A 25,388-nucleotide genomic window follows, 5' to 3' on the forward strand; every position below is an offset into this window, starting at 1 on the left:
GGGGGTCACGGAGACACTGTGCAGAAACACCTGCTTTGCAGATAGGGGATAATCAGGAAGGAAAGCCTGAGTGGGCCTGCTCAATGCTTTACAGGCCGCACGCCTGACATTAAATTAAAGCACAGTACAGAGAGAGGAGCCTTGGAGATGACACACAGTGGGGAAAAGAGGGGCACACCCACCATCTCCACTCCCACCGGCAGTGCTGGGAACCTTATTGATGTGCCATTTCTGTCTTTTGCTCTGCACATCGAAACAAAGGACATGATCTAATACCCACTTCTTAGCCAGCCTAGTCGATGTCTAGGGAGTGCTTACTATGGCAGTGACAGAGGCTGCTTAATTGCATTTCTTGTAATGCACAAGAAGCTAAACTGGAATCCATTTCTCCAGGGACAGAGAAGTTGAAGGAAAAGAAAAACAGTTCTGTTTCTGTACTGTCTTCCTCTAGCACAGATCACTGGAAAAAATACTGGTTTGCCTGCTCCATGCTGGTGTCTGAGTATATTCAAAATGCACAAGAGGTAGTCAGTCTGGTCACCTTCCATAAATCCGAGGGAGAAACGGGGAGATCAAATGAACAATCTCAGCTGCCTGCTGCCACCACTGCTAAACCCAGCAGGACGGCTAGAGCCCTGTGAAACACAGCAGGGCACTGAAAAATTCAAAGGGAAGTGACAAAAGAGGGTAGGGGCTTGCCATTTATGACAGAAAGCCACCCTCTTACTCTGATGGAAGAGCCTTGGCAGGGAGCTACAGCAGGCAAAATGAGATGATACAGCATTTAACGTTTGGGGTAATGAGGCCTATAATAGATGACACTTGAGATGTGAAATACTAAGGTAGTGGTATTGCATTTGAATATTGGCAACAAGCTAAAGCTTTTCATCTGTCTGTTCAATGCCCCTTTTTTGATCTCAGAAGGATGAATATCTTCTCCTTCCTTGATTTTATGTGAAGGGCACAAGTCAACTGCTCTTCTCTTGGACAAGTACTTAAAAATAAAGGTTGCTCCAAACCATGCTCTACTACCCATATAAATCAACATGCAGAAGCAAATTCTTAGAATTGTATTAAAACAGAAATGGCTCTGAATGGCCAGACCTGACAGGAGGAATTAGTTCTCTGCCTTTGTTAAGCTCATAATTCAGATTTCAAACTCCTCCATGCAGAGATGAGGAAGAAAAGCGGTACTGAAAGGAAGCCGACACTTGTGTGAAATAAGCAAGCGCTCCAATTAGTTCGTCTCCTCTCTTGGATCACATTTCACGCTTTCTACAGCTGCAACCAGAACTAAGGGTGAGAATCCAGCATACAAATGGCTAGTTCATTTGGTACAGCAGCATGAATAGGATTAAAATAATCTGAGGAGGAATTAAATGCCTCAACAGTCAGGTTGCAAGAGCAGGAGAATAAGACCTCTTCTGTGTATTTCCAAGATCAGTGGAGTGGGGCCAGCTGGAATGACCCAGGGTTAATGCAGCTCAGACCTGCTTTGGACGGGTTATTTTCTTTCTACTCAAAAAGAGTGGACCACAAATCCTACATCGTTAACCATGAACTGTAAAGTGTTGGTGCACATCCAAAGGTGAGACAACACCAGAAACATCCAATCAGTTTGCAGTGCTGCAACTCACAAGTTGAATTTCCAGCTTGCAAATGATCTGCACATACGGTACAGGTTTCCCCCTAAAACAGATTTACTCTAAAAATCCTGTCTGGGGAAATGTAAGCTAGTAAGGAAGCCTCAGTGAAGGGTTTTAACTTTGCCTGTTAAAACTTTTACCTGTAAACAGTGCTGTTCAAATGAGAGAGGGTATTTTCTGCATCCAGGGAAATAAAGGCAGAGCCTTGTAAGCTGATGTAAGGCAAATACAGGCACTGGGTGTCATGTCTCTAATTCAAAAAACTCTTGATCACTCTGGGGAACTCCAGTGCTTTGAAAATGCACACATTTTCCTTCAATTTGTTTTGAAAAAAAAAAATACATTAAATGACAGAAATTAGGAAGAAATGTTAGGGCCACTGCAGAGCAAGTTCTATCAAAGGCAACTATGATTTTGCAAATTTGCAGCTTCAGTGAAGACTACGCTGATCTGGTTAAAATAAAATAAATAAAATAAAATTTATTTTTTTATTAAAATTGTTGGGTTTAAATACAACCTTACATTTAAGACACATCCAAGAAACAGTTAGGATCCTTTACATAGTCAAACAGATAAGCATTCACTTAATCAATATATAATCAAGCAATATGTAGGCACCTAGAAGTAAAAAAAGGAAAGAACAAGCAGCCAACATGGATATGTCAAGTATAAATCATGTCTAATTTCCTCCTGTGACAGGATAGCAGACCTTGTCAATAGAGGAGAAAGAACAGACATCATCTATCCTGACTTCAGCAAAGCTTTTGACATCATGACATTCAAACACGGCCTACATGAAACAAGTATCTGGTAGATGCATCAACGGCTGAAAACTGTACTTGGAGAACGGTTATCAGCATTCCCTGTCAGAGTGGAGGGAATTTATCAAGTGAGATTAAGTAGGGGTCTGGCAGCATTCACTGTTTTTGTCAATGACTTGGCTACCAGAAAGTGTGCACTTAATAAATATGCAAGGGGTACCAAACTAGGAGAGGCTGCAAGCAGGATGGAGAGCACGCCTAAATTTAATATGATCTTCTCCAAGTGGGAAAATATTCAGGAAAAAGCAGAAAGCAGCTTCAGTGAAATGTAAATGCCAGAAGCACAGGAGCTCTGGGAAAGCACCAAAAAAAACACACGGTGATGAGGGGGACTCCTCTCACCAACTAATGCCCTCCCTGCAGAACAAACAGGGGAAGCCATGTGTGCATGCTGCTACAGTTCTGTCCCTGCTATTAATGGTGATTAGCTGCTGAGTTCTGCTGCCGAAGGATAGATCTCTATCTGTGGTCCTCAAAGCACAGTTTGCAAGTATTTAAAGGTCCTTGCGCATGAGAGATGCTGTAAGCATTTAAGTGAGTTTTAATTATTAACTCTATTGGTTCATCAGTTGGATGATTTACCAGTGATGTGGCACAGTGGAAACTAGAGCTCTTAGGGTAATTTTCTGTGACTATTCCTAAACAGGAGAAAATCTGGTAAACCATGTAATAAATCAGCAAAGGCTTAATACTGGGTGGCGACAGCTTTCTCTCACAAAATCCCAGCAGCTTACTAGGACGACAAGCAATCTCTCCACTGAAGGATGGGTTTCAGCGTGGACCAAAGGAAGGGAACTCAAAACACCAAGCTGTCCACGTTTCCCATGGCTTACCTGAGGGCCGTGCCTCTATAATGTACCCGGTTGTGGGTTTTTCTCCTGAATCTCCCTCAGTCCATTGTAGCGTCAGCCCAGAAGCAGATTTTGTCACCAGAATTTCCTGAGGGGAGCCAGGAGACCCTGAAGGATGAAATGACATGGCAAATGTGTGTGGTATCAGAGACATAGTATGATATTCTTCATTTCTTCTAGTGACAAAGGAAAAAAAATCCAGAAGTATTGGTCAACACATGTGCAATATAGAACAGTACAATAGACTTCTGGGCTAATTTTTGTACTGGTTCTAGTCCCACCAATTACAAACACCAATGGCTAGGTTTTACAGGTGTGTCTGTTAAGAATAAAAATGATATAATTGGAGGGACTTTACCTTGTTAGACTATCTGTTATCACTGATCAAATAAGAGAACCAACTGTTTTGGTACACTCACTGTATCAAGCAGAGAATGCTGAATTTCAGCCTCCTCTTGGCATATCAGGATATTTGCAGACATCTCCCTGTGCACAAGCCAAAGTGTCAGGAGGAAACAATTGTAAATTCTTCCTGATTTTACATCCAGGAACCTCTGCTGGTTTAGGCAGAATTATTCTAGTTCTGACTCCAAAGCATAGCACTACAACCAGAATTATGAGCCACGCTGTCTGGCTGTAGCTTTGAATTCCCTGGGTGGCTAGTTTGCGTTATGATTTATTCACACTGTTTTGTTTATTCACATCAGTCTTTTAGATTTCAGAAAAAAAGGAGACGTGTTTTTCATGGGTAGTTGTGAAACCCACTGAATCATGCCCTGAGCTCCTGTGACTCAACTTCTCCTTGGCTTAGAAATGCATGTTAAGCCCCAAGTGCTTTATTTCCTGCTGCTGCACTGCGTTTGCATAACTTATCTAGCTCATGACATGCTTTTATGGTTCCACTTACCTTCTGCTGGCCCAGCTGTGACATTGGCTTGCAGTTCAGGTCCATAGGCAATGGTTCGGGCTTGCACTCTGAATAAATAGGTCATGCCCTTGGTGAGATCTCGGACCTTCAGCCAGCGTTGCCAGTTCCCTTTTATGTCCACAGTCACCACCTTACTAACCCCTGAAGTAGCCACAAAGATGAAAAATAAGAGAAGGTTGCAGTGAAAAAAAAAAAATAAAAAAATAGCTTATCACATCTAGATGGTAAGTAAAATTATCTAACCGTTTACTAAGAAAGTATTTCTTACAATTAGAAGGAGTTTAAGTAGTGATAATAGCCAATTTTCAGCACTGATAAGTATAATTAGAGTTTAAGCTTGATAAGTGGGTACTGACAAGAAAAAAACCTTACAACACAACTGGGAAATTACCAAGAGACTACACGCAACTTCACTAATTACTCTGGGAAGAAAGGAAGAGGTAAACGAAGAGGACTGCAGCGTTGCAGATTGCTTCCTATGCAAGCATTTCTCTGCTTTCTTTGCCAAGTAACCTACAATGCTGCCTTGGAGGAGGACGTAAGTTCCAGGTTCTTTCCTTTGTTCTTGTCCTGGCTTACACTATTACCAAGTAAATGCAGAATGAGGGACAAATACCTCACAGGTAACTTTTGGGTATAAATACCACTGCAAAAGGGGATGCAGTTAAAGCACTATTAATTTGAACAAAGCTGAAGTCATAACTTGTGTTTCACTCTTCCTCACTCTTTAAGAATTTTTCTTGCATGGATGAATTAAAATACAGTTCTTACTGATAATTTCTAAAACTAAGTAAATAGAAATAATTTGATACATGAAGTATTTTACAAAACAAAAAATGTTTGAATTGACAGAGTCCTTTTGGAATTTTTTGGTCCTGTAGATGTACGTAACATTTCAAACCAAGAAGATACAAAGTGGAAAAATGTTTTTCCCACTTGAGAAAGCTGTCTGTTAGTTTTCTCTCCAGAAAAAATACAGAATGAAGAAGTGTTTCAATCTGAATGCTTATTTTATGTAAATCAAGATGCCTCTTTCAGTTTTTATCAGTTAAATAAAGAATAATGGCCAAGTGATTTCTGTTCAAAGTTTTCTCCCAGACAATTTATAATTCTGAGAATCTTTCCTCGGTTAACGAGGAAGCAGTAAAAGTGCTCCTTCCTTCCCTAGGTGTACTATTTCATTTCTCAGAGACAAATCATGAAGCATTTGTCATTTCAAAGTAATGTTCTGAAAAAAAAAAAAAAAAAGAAGGAACTGTTAAAAAAAGCTCCAGGGCAATTTTGTTGTCTATTATGGTGTAAAACATAACACTGTAAAGCTTAAACAATAAAAGGTCAAACAGGGAGAAGACTGCACTACAGGACACATCACTGTTTGAAAGTTTTGCAAAACATGCAGGTTTTTCTTGGTGGCTCATGAGCAAGAAAGCAGAAGGTGTCACAATGGTGAGGAGGCTCAGCCAAGAACCACAGATGGGAGAAAAGTCAAAAGATACAGGAAAAGGGTCTGGTCTGGGTGTTTTACTGTAGTGCAGGCATAGAGGAACATGAGACCTGGGGCTGGGAGGACCCTGCAGGATGAGGGGGTCTGGCAGCTGCTGGCCCCACAAGTCCTGCTGCCTGGTGGCATTCAGCACCACCATGTGCTCCATCTTCAGTTAGTTTGGCTTTGCCTTGCCCCCTAAATAAATGAGCACGGCTTTTCTATCTTTCTAAGCAAAATGATGACTTTGAGGGAGGGATTGCTTACCACAGAGGGAGAATAAATGTTTGATGAAAGAATAATGTTGGCACAAGAGCAAATGGGTAGAAACTGGGGGATAAATATAGGCAAAAATTTAGAATTGAAGGAAAAACCCTCTATAACCTCCCTGCTCGCCCCAGAAATCTTCTACAGGGGAAGAGGAGACAATCTGGAGTCAGAAAGAGCCCAGTCAGAGGTGGGGAGGAGAAGAAAAGAAAACAAAGATTCTGAAGTGGTTAAATCAAATGCATTTAGGGAAAGTATGACCTGACACTTCCATACTTTCAGGAAAAAAAAATGTATTCTTAAACATTGTGTAAGAATGAATATAAGGCAGAAAATGTCCACAGAGCCTGAACCTCCTGCATACCCTGTGCACATTTCTTGGTCAAAATTAGAAATGCTTTCCGCATTAGCTCTTTGTGCTTGGATCTGCCAGCCATAAAGGCTGAAAGTGCTTTTATTCTCATGTTTTCATTCCTAAGTATAATTTTCTCAGTGCACGAGACATGGATATTCAGACAATATAGATCTTTATTCCTTACAGAAGCAGCAAATACTAGTGGTTGATATCCTAATTTCTTTGGAAAAGAGTTTAAAATGGATTGGCAATGGCTGAAATTACTCTTCCTGCTGTCACACTGCCAAAGTTGGACATCCTATTGAACTACTGCTAATCTACCAGGAATACTAAAATATTAATAAAACCATCCCCAAACTGCAATCTTTTCTAATTCACCTTTGAAATTAATTTACATTTGTTTTCAGATAAATTGCCAAATTATTTTCTGTTGCTGTTCTGGCAAATGAAGGAAACATTTGTGGCCACCACATTGATGTGGTATAGCTTAAATCTAGTGCTGGGCTAAAAATGCTGCCTGAAAACTCTGTGTAAACAGACACGACTAAATCTCTATCACAGTTATTCTCCCCTGTCAAAAGTAGCAGTGGTACCAGTGATGACTAACGCATTTGATGCCCAGGCAATCTTTGCGATAACAGAAGTGACACATGATGTGATAAGAAACACAAATGAGCCTGACGACTATTCTGGGATGGAGCCCACTCAGCAATTTTATAGTGCAACATGGGCAGACAATCAGGCACTCTCAGGCTGAGTTTCCTCTTCTCCCACAATGGGTAACAATGGCAGTAAAATGACTTTTCAAATCATGCAGAATATACTTTGTGCAAGAAAATGAGAGAGGACAGACAAAAGCTATATTCCACAATATTACAGTTTGCTGAATAGTTTTGGCAAAAGCAGAATTGTTTTACTTACCCTCTGCCACCTGGCCTCTCTTGGAAAATGGCAGAGAGCAAGTAGGAAATTGGGCAGAGATAAAAGATGCTTCAGTGCATTTCTGTCATTTTCCCATGAATATGTATGATCTTAGGTCTTTCTTACCCTGGACGGGAGCCAAAGGCTCATAGACTACTCGATAACCCTGCAGGACTCCATTCGCTGCTGTCGGCTCGCCCCAAGACACGTTGAGTGTCGTGGAAGTGATTTCAGAGAATGCCAAGAAGCTGGGAGCACTGGGTGCTGAAAGGATTACAAATATATTGAATTGCAGCAGGCATAGTGAATCTGATAATACATATATATATATTATAGAACACTTTTTTTTTTTTTTTTTTCCCCAGCCTAAATCTAAATGAAACAAACTAAGAATGGGATTTACCAATTGGATCAAAATTTCACATAATCAATCATAAACACAGCCTCTCCTAAGAAAACCACCCACTCCACTGCAAAATTGGATCTCAAAAGCAAGCAAGGAGACATGACAAAGAAGGAAAAGACTCTCACAGGGACACTAAGTTTGGCTTTGCTCTCTATCTAGCTGCTGATTTTCAGTAAACTTGCAGCATTTACAAGTTTGATATCCCCCTGTCATTTCTGGTGGAAAGTGCTGCAGATGCTGGGATTTCTCAAATTAAATCCCTCAGAAGAGCAGCAGAATTGCAGGGCTGAGAGACAGACTAAGTGAGCACACAGCTCACGTGCATGCTTCCTCCTCATGGCCAGCCACAGCGGTGCTGCCTGCTGCATTGCTGGAGCACTCCCACTGTGGTCACATCCAGCACAGCTCAGTCTGTGTGGCTTAAAAAGAAAAAAAAAAAGAAAAAAAGAAAAAAAGAAACAAAAAAAAAGATGAATTGCAAAAATCACAGCACTTCTCTCACAAGACTGCTTGGGGAATTTCCAGGCTCTGTAGACAAGTTTAGATTTTCAGATGTGATAGCAGAGGCCACAAAGAGACTCACAGACAGTTTCATTCTGGATCAGCTTGCAGAGGGATCAGTCATTCTGCCTGTCTGTTCTGGCTTCCGTTGCACTGTTCCCTTTCCCATGATTGCATTTTCTGATCCCCTTTTTCCCCCCTCCACAACCATTATAATGTAATGACTCATCTAAAGGTAACTCTAAACACCAGTACTCTCCTGGACAACCACCCCAGCTGCTGCCCAGTTACGTGCTGATGACCACCAAGTCCATGCTTTGAGGCAAGAAAGCAATCCCATACCAGCCTGGTGTGTCCTGCCCTGCGAGGGGCTGCTCCTCGGGCCGTCCCCGGCTGCATTGAAGGCAGAAATGCAGACCATGTACCGCGTGTGGCTGGTCAGGTTTTTGAGTCGGACAGTCGTCTCCGGAAGGAAAAGGACCTTCACTTTCTCTGTGTCGTTTTGGACGTCGCTCTCCCAGTAATAAATCTGTTGGAAGAGCGAGATGTTTTAGCATATCCTACACTTCTAAAACATCCCAACATTACCGCTGCAAAAGATCAGGAAGATGGAGCAGCCTTGTTCTGGACTCCTCCATTAAATGGGATGCTAATGCTTTTCACCACGGGCCCAATCTTTTATTTTCCTTTGGAAATTACCCCGAGTCCTGTGACCATGTAGCTGAGCACATCATTCAAAAATAGAGCACAAGTTGAAGAATGTGGCCTAATGACAATAGATAGGAGCTGCCAGAGCTCAGCAATGACAGGTCAGTTTTTGAATTCTCCCTACAATGCTAGCTGCCTGTCAGCACTGGCACCCTGATAAAATGCTCCCATAATTTGTCCCTCTATGCGCACAACAGTTTCACCATTTGTGTTCATAGGACAGCCAAGCAAATGCCTTCCTGAAGAGGGTAATAAAGACTTTCCCTAAAGTTCCTTGAGGTACTTTTCCCCATTCTCGCCTTACATAATTTTTATCCTGATGCCATAAAATTAGGCTTTGGAGAAGACGATTCCAAGAGAAAAGTGGTGCCAGCCCTACTTATTGGACAGGCCTGGCACGGAGAGCATTACAACAGGCCAAAGCAAGCCAGAAAGTTGAAAGAATGAGCCAAGGCAAGACTCTACCTTGGCTCTACAAGCCAAGCTGTTAGAGCCATCTACATACATAGAAAAGGAAAAGAACATGAATTGATATATAAGGTTGCTTGTTACTGCCAAGAAGGGATGCCAGATTATTCACATTGGCTTGGCTTTTCTTCGCTTATGGATCTAAATTCATGGAGAAAGGCAGAGCCAGACACTGAATCCAAGCCAAGCTCCAGTGTTTGTAGACTTGCCCATTTCCACTCTCTGAGGGTCCATTCTCTTGCTGGAGAAGCTAAACAACACGCCTGTGCAATGTCCTTGTCTCCTATGAACCAAATGCAATTAATACTATGATTTAATTTTGTTAAAGTTAAGGAAATGAAATAATTCTTGTGAAATCTGACCTGGCTCAGGCTTCTAGCTTGGAGGAAGTACTGCTTTTCCTAATAGCTTTGGAACAATTGATAGATAGAAAGCTCAGTTAGTTTTCTTCAATACTTTTTTGCCCCAAGCTCTGCTGTGTCTGTTGCTTTTTGGAGCAGATATGCTGCCTGCATAAGCGTAGTTGCCTCTCTGTCTGCATGCCCTGTTTCCCCATGCTCTCCTTTCTCTGCAAATAGCAACACTCTTTTCCTTTTCTCCCCCCTTTCCCCTGCCTCATTTTCTTTCTTTAGATTTCAGGACACAGTGCCATTTCCACACCACAGTCTGAATGCTGTTTTAATTTGCCTCGTGCAGTGAGGGCAGCTGTAGTTGTAGAGCTATCTTACAAGTAAGAGCAAAGCCAAACAAGACAAATGAAACCAGCAGAAGCAGAAGTATTGCCTTGTAGCCTTGTATATTCCCATTCTGGCTGTCGGCGGGAGGAGGGTCCCAGGTGAGCTCCAGCTGGCTCGCAGAAAGGGAGTTTACTTGGATGTTCTGTGGGGCCATCGCTGGAGCTAGAGAGAGGAGGACAGAAGAATTAATAGTGACAAGCAGAACTAGTTCATATCCAGGCTGCAATGTTCCATTTGCGGAAGGACCCAGGACAGGCTCTGTTTACGCCACCAGCCAGCTAACAGAGCTGGCCCTGGAGGCGTCAGCATCGCGGGGAAGTCTCAGGTATAAAGCAGCAGCGTGCGTGGAACAAGAAGCTGCTGGGCCTCCAGAGAGCGCGGTGCTCTGTCTCACACAGACCGGGTTAGACAGTGAATAAACTCAATCCTGTCAGCAGCTTTGGGAAATAAAAGCGAATCTCTTCTTTATTCTGTGGTAATGTATCAGGCTTGCCTTTGGCAGCTACGCTGGGCTCCTCAACAACAGTCTTGAAAGAAACTGTGGGAGCAAGGCAGTCCCCTCACACCAGCAGCCTGGCCTTTCTTACAGGCCTTTGTAGCAGCCTGAGAATGAGGGCCAAAATGCTGTTGAAAACCACCTCCCAAAACAGATACTAATCGATTCAACTAATATTTTATGTATGACAGAATGTCTTTTAGCTTGCTACTTGTTAGCCCGGATTTCATTACACCTACACATAAACATACTGGATCTCCTGGGCTCCTGGTGGCACTTCTTTGCATTGTGCTGTGCAAGAAAACTAATCTTTGGCTTCCTTTGAGTGCACCTGGGTCACACCAGCTTTCCCTTTTTTTGGGATCCAACTCGGTGCAGGTGGATTTTCCTCCCTGGTGGCTAGCAAGGTCTGCTTTCCAGACCCGCTGCCTCTGCCTCCAGCTGATCTTAACAAAACCGCACGTTTTGTTTACAGGAGAGATGCCGAAGCGTGTCATGTTCAAACTCCAGAAGTGGGAAGGGAAAGGCAGGACAAAGGGCACGCTTCCCCCTTCTCTGTGCTCGTGGTACTGCAGCCTTCACCCAGCCTACCTGAGAGAGCTGCCTCTTTTCTCTCTGCCCGTTTATGGGCCATAAATAGAAGTGATAAAACATTCACCACTCAAGTAAGATAGCCCCGGTTATCTGTTCCTCTGGAGACTTCCTTCTTTAGAGAGAATGACCTTCATAAGTCACACTTTTCTACCGATACTCCCTCCCCCCAGCGTTATAAAATAAAATAGTAATTAACACCCACTCAGCCTGACACCAACTATTTATTTTGTTCTAACTGTGTGGTTTCCATATTATCACTGCCCACCCTGCCGTTAATGGAAATGTTAATAACCAGCGCCAGGTTGTTGTGACAGATGCTTGGGCTCATTATCAGAAATTCTTATTTACCGCTCCATTAAACGACAGAATCGCACAAAAAAACAATTCAATCAAAACTAACTGGAGGAATTTTAACAGCCACATTAATAATCCAAAACATAAATAAAGTTCATGTCTTTTGCATGTTTGCCACCGGCAACTCTATTGCAAAATTATTGCCATACAATTAAAATGTGAAAGGCAAAATTGAAAATAGCCATTATCCCGGTGCTCAGCTAAAACTATTTGTTTGTTATATTTTTTTGTTTCTTTTTTTGGCTGGATGTACCGAACGCAGGAGGTGACAATGACTGTCAGTAAAACATAGGTTTGGCTTGTTCACAGGGGTGCTCTCGTCTAATTGCTGCCCTGCCTTCCTCTGTTCCTCTGGGGTATCAAAGGGAGCAGCTAGCTGGCTTGCTGGCTGCATTCACCGCAATGTAGTGCTGCTAAGGACCAAGAATCTCAGGATTTTGAGACTTTCATAGCTCATATCAGAGTGCAAAGCCAAACCAATCACGTAATACAAACCTGAAAATACATCTCAGAGATTTGCAGATGATGACATGCTCAGGGAAACAGGAATATGTACAATCACAGGAAAATGGATCACTTTAGCGATGTATTTTCTTTCTAGGTAGTGACACTACTGTCTGTCCTGAGCTGACAGCTTCAAAGTGCTCTCAATACCCAGGTCTGAAGCGGTGTCTGCAATAGCATTTTTCTTTGGATCCTACACACCAGCCTGGAACAATTGCTGCTTCCAAGCTGAGACCATTAGAAGAGCCGGCGTGTGCAGCCTGCTGCCACAAAAACACCATTTTTCCTCAAATCCTTTTTATAGAGCACGTCTAAGAAACACAATGGTTAAAAACTGCCAGTGATCACTCTCCACTGACACCCTCGCTGCTGGAACTGCACTTTTGCTGGCATGGTGGTGGAAAATTTGATGGGAGGGGAAAAATAAAAAATAAAAGACTGTGAAAAAAAAAAGACATTTCAACACCCCAGAGCCTCAACAACATGCAAATTGTGTTGGTTTTGTGCCCTGTGAGTCTGTCCCTGTGTTCAACTTTCAAAGGCTGATGTGTCCCTCCTAAAGCACAGATTTCTTGTTGACAGCAAGGGACAGCAGAAAAGTGATGCTTACTCTTGCTGCGGCTCTGTGCACACAGCACATTACACTAACAGTGAAATGAAATACTTTAAAAAGGAAGAAACACATCCCTAAAGACTCTACCTGCTTGAAACCCCAAACCACTCACTGAATGTATGGACAGCCTGTGCCAATAAAAGTGAATGCATTTTAAATGTGAACTCAAAAGCCTTTTACCTTCTAGGAATGCAGTTCAAGATTACTGAGCTCTGATTTTTTTTTTTTTTTTTTCATGGCTCTTGAAATCACTAATACATAAAAAGCGAGGTTAAAGCCTCATACCTCACACTGCTTTAGGTGTTAGTGACATTATCAACTATAGCAGGAATGACATAGACCCCCGAGGGTCCAAATTCAGGTCATGGCAGGTGGAAAGCATTTCACTTTCCCTGAAACATATGTATGCATTCGTTAAATCTAATTCTCTGCACGTATCTTGCTTTGGAATTTCATGCAGATATTTGCAAACATTTCTTTTCTTATCAGATTTCAATTCACCTTTAAGATAATCTCCTTGAAACTCTCAGTCAAAATGTAAGGAGAAAAGCCTTGTACAGTAATTAGTAAAAATAACAGCTATGGACTGGGTTGATGTTGGCACGGTTGTGAAAAGACAAGTCTATCTGGAGTTAGAGCAACGAGAGAGTGAAAATGGATGCATTAAAAAAGTTACACATCTAAATCCAAATTTAAACTTATCACTGTCCTCGTTTTGCACTTGAACTGAAGAGCCTCTGCTCATGCTGCAGACAATTTGAGCTTGGAAATGCTTATAACCTTTAAAGAGAAGGTGCTTAAAATCCCCAGTGGCTCTGCACTAGATCTCCATGCACCACAGAAGGTTCACCTTAGTTTTTCTCTCTGCTTGCCTGGGATATTTGCTCTCTGGGCTGCGCGGCACCACGAGCTTTTCATCAATATGAAAGTACTGTTCCTTTTCTTGGTGACAGTTGCCACAAGTAGGCTACAAATCCGTGTGATTCATCTGGTAAACTTAATAACTGTTTTTATAAAGCATTCCTTGCTGCTGTTGCATCTGCTCAAATTTCTGGGTAGCGAAAGACTTCTCTACTGTCTTCCTAACTACTTAAATAATGCCAGTATTATGTCAGGCAATTCACAGACAAGTGTGGGACAAGATGCCCCAATACTCATGCCATTTAAATAAACATGCAGATTAAAAAAAAAAAAAAAAAAAAAAAAAAGGGCAGCGAAAGAGACCAAAGATTTTCTGTGCAACAGCTTGATCCCACAGTTCCAACAATCCCAAGCAAATTTCTGTTCTATAAAGACCTCTGATCCTTTTCTATCTAGCAAGAATTCCCCCCCCCCCCCCCCCCCCCCCCCCTCCAGTTCATCAAAGCATGCTTTTGTGAACATGCCTGCTTTTATTCCCTAGTAATCAATATATTTGCATTTTGGTGTTAGCACCTAGAGGCCAGAATCTCATTGCACAATGTGTTGCATAAACACAGAATAAAGAGACAGCTCCAGGCCCTAAAAGCCTCTAATCTGTATGTCTACACATTCTAATGGAGGGGTGGTTGGAGCATGTTCTAGCATATCATCTGTAATCTTATCTACCTTCTCCCTACAACAAGAGAGAAGATGCAGCAATATTTAATGTAGCATAAGCTCACAATTACAGCACGCACACGCAGCACCTCCTAGGTTTACACATTGGTTCCTGGCACACGCGGTTCTGGAAAATGGAGCTGGAAAGTATCCTGAGAGGGCTCAGACAATCCAGCCTCCTGCATCACACTGGGCTCAGCTCTGCTGGTCAGATGTTTGTGTAATCTTGGCCACTGACCCCTTTCCAAATTCCTCTGCCATCCCCACACAGACTCTGTCTATTTTAATAACTCTTAAAACGTACTCTTGGGTTACTTGTTTTCCTTAACATCTGGCCAAAGCCAGCCTCACTGCACTGAAGTTCTGTTCCTGCAGTAGGATGGAGAACAGATCCTTCCCGCTCCCTCTGCAGCCGCTGCCCTCAAGTTATGGCAGAGATAAGCAACTGTTAAGTGGATTATAAAAAGCCAAACACAACAAAACAAACAGAAGGTCACAAGATAAAACAGCTGAGGCTGATCAGCAGAATGGGCAAAGGGAAATGTAAGAGGCTTTCTTGCAGTCTGGGCTTAGAGAAGAAAATCAAGGATGGTATCCTCCCGAGAAAGAACAAAGGGGTGTATTTGCAAATGTTTGCAGTCATTCCTTCCACGAAGGAAAAGCAGCATGAGAGAAAAGCATTCTGTGCTTATTGGCCATTTTCTTACAGTGCCTGTGAAAGAAAGGTGGGAGCGAGGAACGCTTCCTCTGTGCGGCAGTACCTCTGTGCCATTAGGAATGCTGTGTGAGCTATGCTGATTAGTTCAATAACAATTAGTTAATTGTGCTTCAAAAACAGCAACTGTGAAGCTGCTTTCTGCTGTGACAAGGCAGTACAAGCTATATTTAGAATGTAAAAGATGTTTCCCACCAATTTCTGCCTGTTTTAAGCAAGGCTACATTTTGTGATAGAAGTACACACTTTTTTTTCTCTCCCTTTTCTTTTTTTTTTTTTTTTTTTCCCCAAGGGCTGCTCTTTCTGGGGCTACTCGGATGTACTTCAGATGCAGTAGGACAGGCAGATAAGCATTCAAAAGCACACATATTGACATCCTTAACCCCTCTGACACAACTCTGTTTGCTAACACTGGACCTGATGATGCTCTTACTCTTATTCAGGCATCACAATTTGGCACCAAAACCTAGTGCTCTGCCAGTTACCAGCCTCGACAGGCTTGTGTCACCCTGAAACTTGACCCAAGTCTGAGAAAAGGAGCTCTCTGATCTCCCCTACCTTTGAGAAGCCCAACCTCCTACTGGAGGGCAGCTGCAAACAGCCGGCTCTAAGTAGGAAATAACCTGTTCTTCAGGGTGTTGAATTATGTGCTGATTTACAAGATTGCATAGATCAGTGTTAGAGAAATTGAAACATTTCCTAGTGTACAAGAGACCAAGAGAAGTCAATACAAGACTAACCTGAAGAAGAACTCTCTCACCCTCATGAGCACTGATGAAGAGGGAGCACAGTCTAATCGAGCAAAAAAAGAAAGACAGACACATCTACCTTGGTGGGAAAGAAGGGATGGTGAGGAGAAAGAAATGCTGTCAGGATGGGGATTTGAGGAACCTAGAGCACCCACCACTACTTTCCTCTGTACCATATTATCTGGGTAGGCAAAGACTTGCCCCCACCTGGATACTATGTGCTGTGCAGTAGCCATGTTTCACCACATCACATTTTTAAGGGTATTAAGGTCACGAAAAAGTGTAAATAAAAGCAGCCGAGAATGATATCCAAGAGTAACACACCCAGCTTCTCTGCTAAGCACTGGGAGGCTTCCCAACATCGTCTAGGCGTATCGTCAGCCTTCTGGAGAGGTATAGAGAGGGATGCAGGTGGTTAAAGAAGGAGAGATCACATTCACCACACGTATTGGAAAAAAACATTGAAATGAAACAAGGACTAGAAATGGGTATTCTTTCTATGGACCCAGACTCTAGGAGGTTATCTGCCAATGCAATTTTTTCAAACTAAGGAGGCAATCATGTTCTGAGGAAACCTCCACGGATATGACTTATTCATGAAGAACCTTTATAAACTGGCAAGTGAATCAAGCAGAAGTAATTCCCATCCTCTCCCTCACCAACTCTTCCAGCAGTGGTGAAAACACTGGTGCAGTGATTGCTGATCTTTTAACACAGAGTTCAGTTTTCCCAATGAGCTATGTGCAATCCAGGATGTTCCTGAGGCAGACATGATCTGAGTGATGTGGAAAAGTTACTGTGTTCACAGCACAACGCCTAAACCAAGGCGCACGCTATAGAGCAGTACTGTGAAATAGACCCTGCAAACAAAAGCTACACTCTTGGCTTTTGCTGAAGCCCACAGTTCTACTTAGCTAATAAAAACCTAAAATAGGCTATCACATTGCATACCGAGATTATCCATCAAGAGACCGAGAACAACCGACCCAGAAGTAAAGCCCTTACAAAACCGTCAGACTGCCTCTGGAAAGGGCACACAGGTGGTTAAAACGGGAAGGGGAAAATAATAAAATATGTTTTTTTTTTTTCTCTATTTTGTCTGTGTCAACAAGGAAATTCTCACACAAAGGCAGCCCATCAGTCAGCAGAGATAGACCCATGAGCAGGAACAGCAAGAGTCTGACATGCATTAGGTACGCACAAACAAACACACAGGTGTAAACCCACACGCTGAAATCCCTTCTCACATCGATGTAAATTAGGGTTAGTTCCACTAAAGCGAGTGGAGCTAACCCAGTGTGAAAGTTGTGTAACTAGGAGCAGCGTCAGCTCTGATGAGCGCAGGATTAACCCTCCAGGAGGTACTGAAGGTTGTTCAAGGACGCACGAGGTGGTGAAGGACTGCCGAGTGTTTGGTGCTCCAGCCCGACTCCTCTCCCACTTGGACCAGGAGTGGGAGCAGCACCACCTAGGAAAGTACCCCTCTCAGTTCTCTTTAAAAAGTCTGTCCATTAGACAGCAGCAACGCTACCCACTTCAGACCATCTCTCAGGCTGATACCTGAGACTCCTCCTCCGCCATTTACACTCATGTTCCTCTCATTATAACTTGTTAATCCCACACTCTAATATCATAATACCACAAATTCATGGCAGCAGACAAAAGCACCCACTTAGTGTTCGCTAACAGCAGCACCTACTACAGCCTAATAAGCACCAACAACTCCTTATGTTCTGCTAAAGTCAGGAGAACACATCTAATAATTGGGGTGAATCTCCACTGGGTTTGCCATATCCCAAATGTTAAAAGCCACATCAAAAAAAGTCAAACTGAGCAGGTGAGATCTGCCACTGAGATAACCTTTCCCTGTGGCTTTTGAAGCAAGTCGTATAGTTGACCTCCAATGAGGGATTAATTTAGGATTTACAGATTGCAATGGTCAGGGAACCCCCGGGAAACTTTTGAGGACTGTAATCCCATGGTCCTGGGGAGAGAGAGTCTAAATTTTTGTCTTCTAAACTTCTGAGTGAAAGTTTTTTTAGTTTATTTTACAATCACAGTATTTTGTGAATCCATTTCTGTGTGGTCCTCTATCACTGACACCATGTTAGTGTCTGGATCTTTGTGGCCATAATGTTTTAGAATATTGCTAATTCATACTTTCATAATAAGAATGGCAACTTTTTTTGCTTTCAGTCTACAACAGTCAACCTGAAATGCCTCCAGTACCATGATTGACGATGAATACAGCAAACAGATGTCAGAAAAGAAAACCAACTGTGCATCTCTACAGCTGGCTTCACAGCAAAGCCATCCAGAGGAGACAAAGCCACAGGAGCTGAGACCTGTGTGAAAAAACCTACATTTTGCTCACATATCCCAGGATGAAGCAAAACAAGCAGAGCAGGACTGTGCAATTAGAATAAACAGAGATTTGGCTGCAAATATAACCCTTTAGTCAAACATACTCCAACTCTAGCTTGGGTCTGCTTGAGTATGAGTTATCAGCCAGGGGCTTCCCCACTTCTTTACCAGCGCGATTTATGGTCCGTTTTACTTTATTACAGATTGCTCATGTTTTTGGAAGGAAGGTTAATTCCTTTGCTTTTAATGGAGTAGCTCTGCTGTCAGCTCAGTAAGGCTCTGCATACACGATCAGACTTCTCATCCCTCTGCCCTCTGTGCAGGGATGTCCCCGCACTCAGCTCTTCACAGGCCATATAACACCGCAGCAGAACTGTGAACGGCCAATTTGTCCTATCGCTCCCACTGCTGCTTGCACCAGCTACAGAACAAAGGCGGGAGTCCTGATGATGAATTCAAGCACAGATAGTATGTCTATCTCAGGCTACGGTCAGTGCTGAAAATCGACATCAAATTGGTGGGTTTGTGAGACAGAAGTTCATCATCTGGGCAAAACTTCGTGTGGCAATTGCAGCCCAACACCACCTACGCCAGCAATAGCAGTGGAAGAGATAAGGAAGCTCAGTTGATCAAAACCTGATTAGATTTTTGGTTGGACAGAAACATCTTTCCCACACTGAGATGTGATAAAAAGAGGCAATTAAACCAGAGCTAAGCAGGAGCTGCTGCACTGTATAAAGCATTGTGCTGTACCAAAGGCTGCTTATGACCAATATTAACAACTTAATGAGCTGTTAATGAGGCGCACATTCAGCTTTTACTTGCAGCATGAAAACACTGCAAATCATTTTAGGGAGCTTCTGGATCATCAATGGAGAATTAAAGATGTCAAATAAACCCATCAAATCTATGTCTCAATCTGGCCACTACTTTCTAGTAAATTCTCTTAAAATTCCTTTTCCTGTATGGCAGAATAACTTGCTTTGACAGCAGTATGACTCCCACTTAGAGTCTGCTTCCTTCTGCCTTGACATTAGATTTCAGTCTCCAGAGAGCTGCAAGGATGTCTTTTTGACATGTTGACATTAAGGACACTTTTTCCACAGACTCACACTGGCACGGTTACTTTCTGTTTTACCGTTCTAAGATCAGCTACTGAGCTAAGTTACCAAATTCAGAAATTTAATTCTGAAACCTCTGCACTCCTCTATACACAAATTAAGAACTTAAAATTACCATTGAAAAATAGCCAATTGGAGTAGGAAATGGAGGTAAGGTTTATCGAGAAAATTCATATCCATAATTCCCCAGCAGAGCAGCTCCACCGGTAACAAGCAACGACTAATGCTCTAATGTAGGCACGCTTTAGTTTGTTATTTTTTACTATGCTGTCATAACCCTGCAGGATTAGATAATGCAACTGAGTGCTATCTACACTGCTATTACCACCGGTGGAGCAGTGATGGGAACAACAAATCCAAATTGGACTAGCTGCAGACAATCCCCAAGTGGGAACCATGTATACAGTGAGTCTGGAGTTTAAAATACACCACAAAATACTGATGTGATCTACCCAGTGGCTGATCCTGCTGTCTGAAAGGGAGTGCTGGTGGGATTTAGGGGTTGTAGTTGTAATGGCTTCCAGTAACGCAAGAGAAGCAGAAAAGAGGTTTATATCCTGTTTGGAGTGGGAAAGGTCTCTTCACTTCTTTTCCCCCCAGCATCTTCCTATAGTTTTCCTTCCTTGCTCTGCTCTGTTTTTACTCTGTTCTTTTAGCACATTGTTGGTGAACCTCGCTTGGATCTTTAACTCCGAGCTCAGTGGCTTAGAGAGAAAGACACTGGGGACAGGATGAAAACCCAGTGTCAAGCCTGGAGCAGGACATGCCTGTTATTGCAACAGCTCTGCAAGATTTTTTATATTGAAGATGAAGGGAAAGTAAAATGAATGTTTCAACACCCTGCCATCCCCCCAAAGTAGCCTTCTAATGATGTTCAGAATTGTCAAAAATTAAAATGCAAATACCCTAACGTATCAAAGGCTTGGCACTTCCAAAGTGCCAAGGAAGGTCAATCCCTTTGTTTAAAGTGGAAGAAAGCAAAACCAATGATTTCTTTATTATACTACTTTCCAATAGCTTTCCTCCCTTCCTTTTTGTTTATCAAGGGAAGATACTGTCCCTAGGCTGACAGGTTTTAGACGACTGCAGTGTGAAACGGCCACGATAATCCCTCTCTTCCCTCCTCCAGCGGAGTCTGGGATGGAAATGCCCACCCAGTTCTTCGAGCTGTGCCAGCAGCAACGCGGAGCCTATCTGCATAGGCACAGCCAGCCACTGAGAGGCAGAACGCACGTGTCCCAGACAGATAGGAGAAAACAGCCAAGGGGGCCACAGCAGACTGATTGAAGCTGCCAGTTCTAATGTGTTGAAATGCTGTCATTCTTCTTGTAGGCTGTTAACAAGGAGGCACAGGGGACTTCTCCGTACAGCATCTTCTCAGCTACGTTCGGGGCACAGAAGGAGATAAAGCTTCCGTGCTGTAAGAGAAAGGGGGCCCGAGGTAGTGCTGAGGGACTCCCTTCTCCAAGAAGTGACCTAGAACAGGGAGGTGAGACCACGCAAGATATTTTGTACAAACACACAACAAGAACGAGGCCTGCAGGAAGAGATGAAAATACTTTGGCATTTGCAAGCTTCGCATCAAGGGTTAAATTCAAGTTTTTGAAGAGTGTAAGAGAAGAGAAGCAGTCATCCCTCTGTCCCACTCCTGTTCCTTTCTAAGCTATGGTTTCACTTTGATGAAGGCAAGACGGATAGGAAACCTGCTTTTCCGAAAGATGATGTTAGCAACCAAAGCGGCGTTTCAGCAGAGGACTTCTTAGAAGGGGATCTCCGTTTCCCAGCTCTTTGCTCCTTCCCTTTCCCTCAGCAAAATGAGCTCTCAGAGATCATTACTAAAAAGAACATTATTAAAAAGAACAACAAACCAGCCTCATCAGTTTTTGTGAATTCTGAAGGTCACCAATGTCACCATCAGTTATAATGACACACATCACTCCCCTCTCCACACGAATGGATTTACAACCTGTTCAAAGCCAAGCATCTCTCAGCGTACTTCACCCCTTCTGCTACCTCCTCTCCACACACACACGCTCTCCTCCAGCAGCAGCTGCTGGAAGAAATTATGAATTCCATTATTTTTCATCCAGAACAGCTTTGCAGTATATAGGAAAAGCACTGGAGGCTGCAGGCTCGTTACTGCAGGATTTGTATTGCCGCCTTCCATTTTATTCACTATCCCAAATTAGGTGAAGCACGCGTGCCCCAAACCTGTGATTTCTGTTTAATTAAAATGCAGGTGGTGGAGCCTCCTGAACTCCAGAGCCCACCACACAATCAGATAGCGACAGCAAGCTGGTAAAATAATGCACTTGATGTAGTGGCTGCTCTAACAGAGTCTTAATTTCAGTCAAGCAGAACAGCACCTCTGGTAGCAGCTGCATTTAGGGCTGGGACGACTATCAGTACCCAGCCTCTTGCTGAACACTCACTGCCTTCCCAATCAAAGCTGGAGTCCCTGACAGCTCAACTGTTAAATGAATTAACAAGGCGAAAGGGGGGCTTGCCGAAGGGGCTGCAACTCCCTTCCTCGTTTCTGCAAGTGGCGGCTTTCAGTTTTTCTGTCATTTGTCAGGAGCTGCACGTGGCTCTCTAACGAGCAGGGCAGAGCTGCAGCCAGATCTAAATAGGCTTTTTATTATTATTATTATTTTTTATTTTTATTTTTTAACCTATATACCTATTACATGGAGCTTCTTGGCCATGCAGGGGAGGCATTCAGTGGCTCAACGCAGGTGGGGACAGCACCGTCTCTGCTCAGAGGGACCAGACAGCGCAGCACTCCCGCACACTGCACAGTCCCTGCCTGGACTCCTGGCATGGGGAAGGTTTTCCCTCCCCATCATGGAGTTTTGCAGACACCCAGACAGAACACAAAATGGAGCTTTTGTTGGGCTGTTTCATCTTATGGGAGAAAACTACTGGGAGGAAAGTTTTGGTCCACCTATAGCAAACAAAACAAAACAAAACAAAACAAAACAAAGCCTGCTTGCATCCAGCCCCTTAGTTTACCTGGCTGCTCAGGATACAGGAGCTGCCATTCACATCTGGCCCAATGCCTACCAGCAGGTTGTTCTCATGGAGCTCCCAGAATCTCTCCCTGCCCCTTGGTCAGAGCCAAACGAGAGCTGAGCACACGAGCTGCCTGAGGAGGATGCTGGTTTGGGTACGGCTGAACAATGTGCTCGAAAGAAACTCCTCGTTCTGGTACTTTTTGCTTGTTTGATTTGCAAAACTGCCAGAAGGATGGTTTTAATGGTGTATTTATTTGTTTATTTCTGAGTTTGTTAGGGGGCTCCATTGCTCACTTGAGTTCTTACTGTAAAAATCCAGGTACAACGATTGGACAACTTCATATCTAACAAGGGAGAGGGCAAGAGCAAAGGAAGGATTTGTGGATGCTTCCTCTTCTGCACTGATTATCTGGCTGCACTGGACAGAGATGGGTCATTTACTGTTCTCATGCTGCACAGCACATCAACTGTCAGTATGATTTTTGGATGCTCCATGCTGTTCAAAACACCATGAATTCAACAGAGTTGGGTATTTTCACTGTGCTGGCTTAAATACAGCACATTCCCCCCTAAGGCACATGCTGTATATTCCTTTTTACAACTGAAAGGAATCTTCTCACACCTACCAGAATCACTGCAACTCTAACAGCAGAACAAAGCACCATTTAACAGTATTTGGACTTAAATTATCCAGGGTCTTCCCGGGGCTGGTCCCCTTCAGTTACTTTGTGTGCTGTGCTATGATCACATTGCCAGCATCTGTTGTTTACTGAGAAAGATTTCTCTATTTTTTACATGGGTGACCCATCATCAAAGCTAAGCAGACCCATTTTTTCCAGCTTGCTACTTAACTGCCTTTACCACGGGTAAGAACATCAAGCAAACAACAATAACAAAAACTATTTCCACAGCACACTTTAACTCAAAGGTGTCACAAGTCAATTTAAAACTTAAATTGCCATACCAGCTCCAATCACTTTGCTCACAGTATAAATCACAGTCGGCTCTGGAGGTGGAAGAGGCAGTTATATAACAAAGCATAGTAACTTCGCACAACAAGTGTGAAAATCTGCAGGAAGCTCCTACGTTCATCACTTCTACTGCATGAATCCAGATTGTCCTGAACCAGAGGTAAATCCAGGATCTCTACAAATCGCACTGAGTCATGCTACAACTTCAGAAACACCAGCTCTGCCTGCCTGTGAAAGGTCTCCTGCATATCTGTTTCCTCCCAAGTTTTGCTCCTTCCAGTGCTCTGTTCCCTGAGTTACAATAAGAGAGACATGATATACCAGCATCTCTTCGTTTTCCCCAGCTGATTTTCTTTGCTGTCTACATGTGTAGAAATGTAGTTGCTGGCTCAGTTTGCAGCAGTGAGATTTTTAGTTCTGAAACAAAAATCTATTCTGAAGCCAGATACAGTTGGCTCCACTTGGGGCTTCCTTTGCTGCAGTTACAGAAGGAAGTTGGAGCAGCAGCAAACTAGAAAAAATGTAAATATTGCCAACTGTTTCTCCAGAACCATGCTGCTCTGATTAATTTATGATGTTTTCAGAAAGATAGCGACTGGTACACCTTATTTGAAATGCAAAGGTTAAGCAGAGTTTAAAAAAAAAAAACAACCTGTGCTTTACTGAGTTTTGAGCAATATATTTAATGAATAACAACAAAATGTATTAGCACTGAGTTTGATAACTTTTACATCCTAGCCTTGAGACAGAAGAACAAAAGTGCAATCAGATTTGTTCCCGGCAGCAGACTGAACAACAGGAGGGTGCATGCTGCTGCCTATTCTTGTTTTAAGCTTCAAAAGATGTTGCTGCAGAAATTGATACCATAACTAACAACTATTTCAGCACCAGCCTCTCTCCAGCTGGGGTCACCGTAAATACCGAACTGCCACTGGGGCTGTGAGGAAGACATCAGCTATTCCAGTCCTGCGCTGGCTGCTCAGCTAGAGTTACTGAGAAGAACAGGCTCAGCTGTGTGTTATCTGTGCTCTGCAAAATCACCTGTTCCACAAAGCATTCAAAGAAGTTAGTTAACTCTCTTGTCCTGATTTCTGCCTCTGGCCTTCCAATGGAGGGATTTAAAATTGATCAGCCAGTTACACTTCAGAAATACAGCCTGAATTCATGCACTACAACCATAATAAGTAATGGCATGAGTAGTGCACTGAAACACAGCTTTGGTAGAAGCTGGATGCAGGCATAGAAAGTCTGCATGTTCTTGAGAGTAATCATCATCTGTGACTCCAGAGCTAGCATTGAACCGGACACAATGTCTTCTTGACTTCAAGAGTATAAAAATACAGCAAGATGTGGGGCACAGGCAATGTCTCTACAGAGCTATAAAATAAAAGAGCCAGCTTTCCAACTCTCCCTTGTTTTTCAGTTTTGTTTCTTTTCCCTTGTGGCTCTCCTATGCTCTACTTTTTACTTCTTTAACTTGAGTCAATTTTCCCCTCAAGCTAATTTGGTATGAACAGTCATCCTCCTGCGACTCCAAAAAGATTTTCTCTTCTTTCTTTCAGATGCACCCTCTACTCTCATTCTTGTAGGCCATCTGGCTTTCAAATGGCAAGAAGCCGTCAGAGCCAACCTATTCCAGGAGAGGGCGCTACAGAAAACCTCGTGATCATGCCTGTGCAATTTTTCAAAGCAGCCCTTTCCCAATGTTTGGAGAACATTAGAACTTGCTGGTATGTAAAAAAAATAAATTATTTTCTTTTTACCTACCTGCTTCACCCACAAACACTTCCACTGGCGGGCTGGTAGGGCTCTCACCAATTACATTATACACAGTCATCAGCACTTCATATCTCTTGTATTTCTTCAACTCTGAAAATGCAAATTATATTAAATATTATTACTTACCCTATATTACTTTATTGACATTTCTAATACTGTTACTTCTTTATCACCACACCTCTCCCATGAAATACAGCCTTTGAACAGTGCACTACTTCCATCCTTCCTTAATACACACATCAAAGCAGAATTGCATAATTAAGAAAGATCTTTGCAATGAGATGACAAGATTTTCCAGTGTTTCTTCACTCTGTTGCTCCAGTAAGAAGGATCGTCCTAACGGGTAACTAGCTAGGGGAACATCTCCAGGTCATTATTGGTGACAGGGAAAAGGCAGGACTTTGCTTTGAACGTTTACCATTTGAGCTCATTTTGATTTCCTGT

General features: G+C 42.9%; 1 protein-coding gene across 2 annotated transcripts in view; it reads right to left on the reverse strand.

The window, feature by feature from the left end:
- The window catches only part of SDK1 (sidekick cell adhesion molecule 1), a 393,889-nt gene that overhangs the window by 22,684 nt on the left and 345,817 nt on the right, over positions 1-25,388 (reverse strand). For both annotated transcript variants that reach the window (XM_035340049.1, XM_035340050.1), the window contains 6 exons: positions 24,933-25,034; positions 10,139-10,254; positions 8,522-8,708; positions 7,399-7,536; positions 4,226-4,387; positions 3,301-3,426 (listed from right to left, as the gene is read on the reverse strand). In XM_035340049.1, the coding sequence (XP_035195940.1) occupies positions 3,301-3,426; positions 4,226-4,387; positions 7,399-7,536; positions 8,522-8,708; positions 10,139-10,254; positions 24,933-25,034 (831 nt within the window). The remainder of the gene's footprint in view (positions 1-3,300; positions 3,427-4,225; positions 4,388-7,398; positions 7,537-8,521; positions 8,709-10,138; positions 10,255-24,932; positions 25,035-25,388) is intronic.

The sequence above is a fragment of the Oxyura jamaicensis genome, chromosome 14, assembly GCF_011077185.1.
Source record: "Oxyura jamaicensis isolate SHBP4307 breed ruddy duck chromosome 14, BPBGC_Ojam_1.0, whole genome shotgun sequence".
Lineage (NCBI taxonomy): Eukaryota > Metazoa > Chordata > Aves > Anseriformes > Anatidae > Oxyura > Oxyura jamaicensis.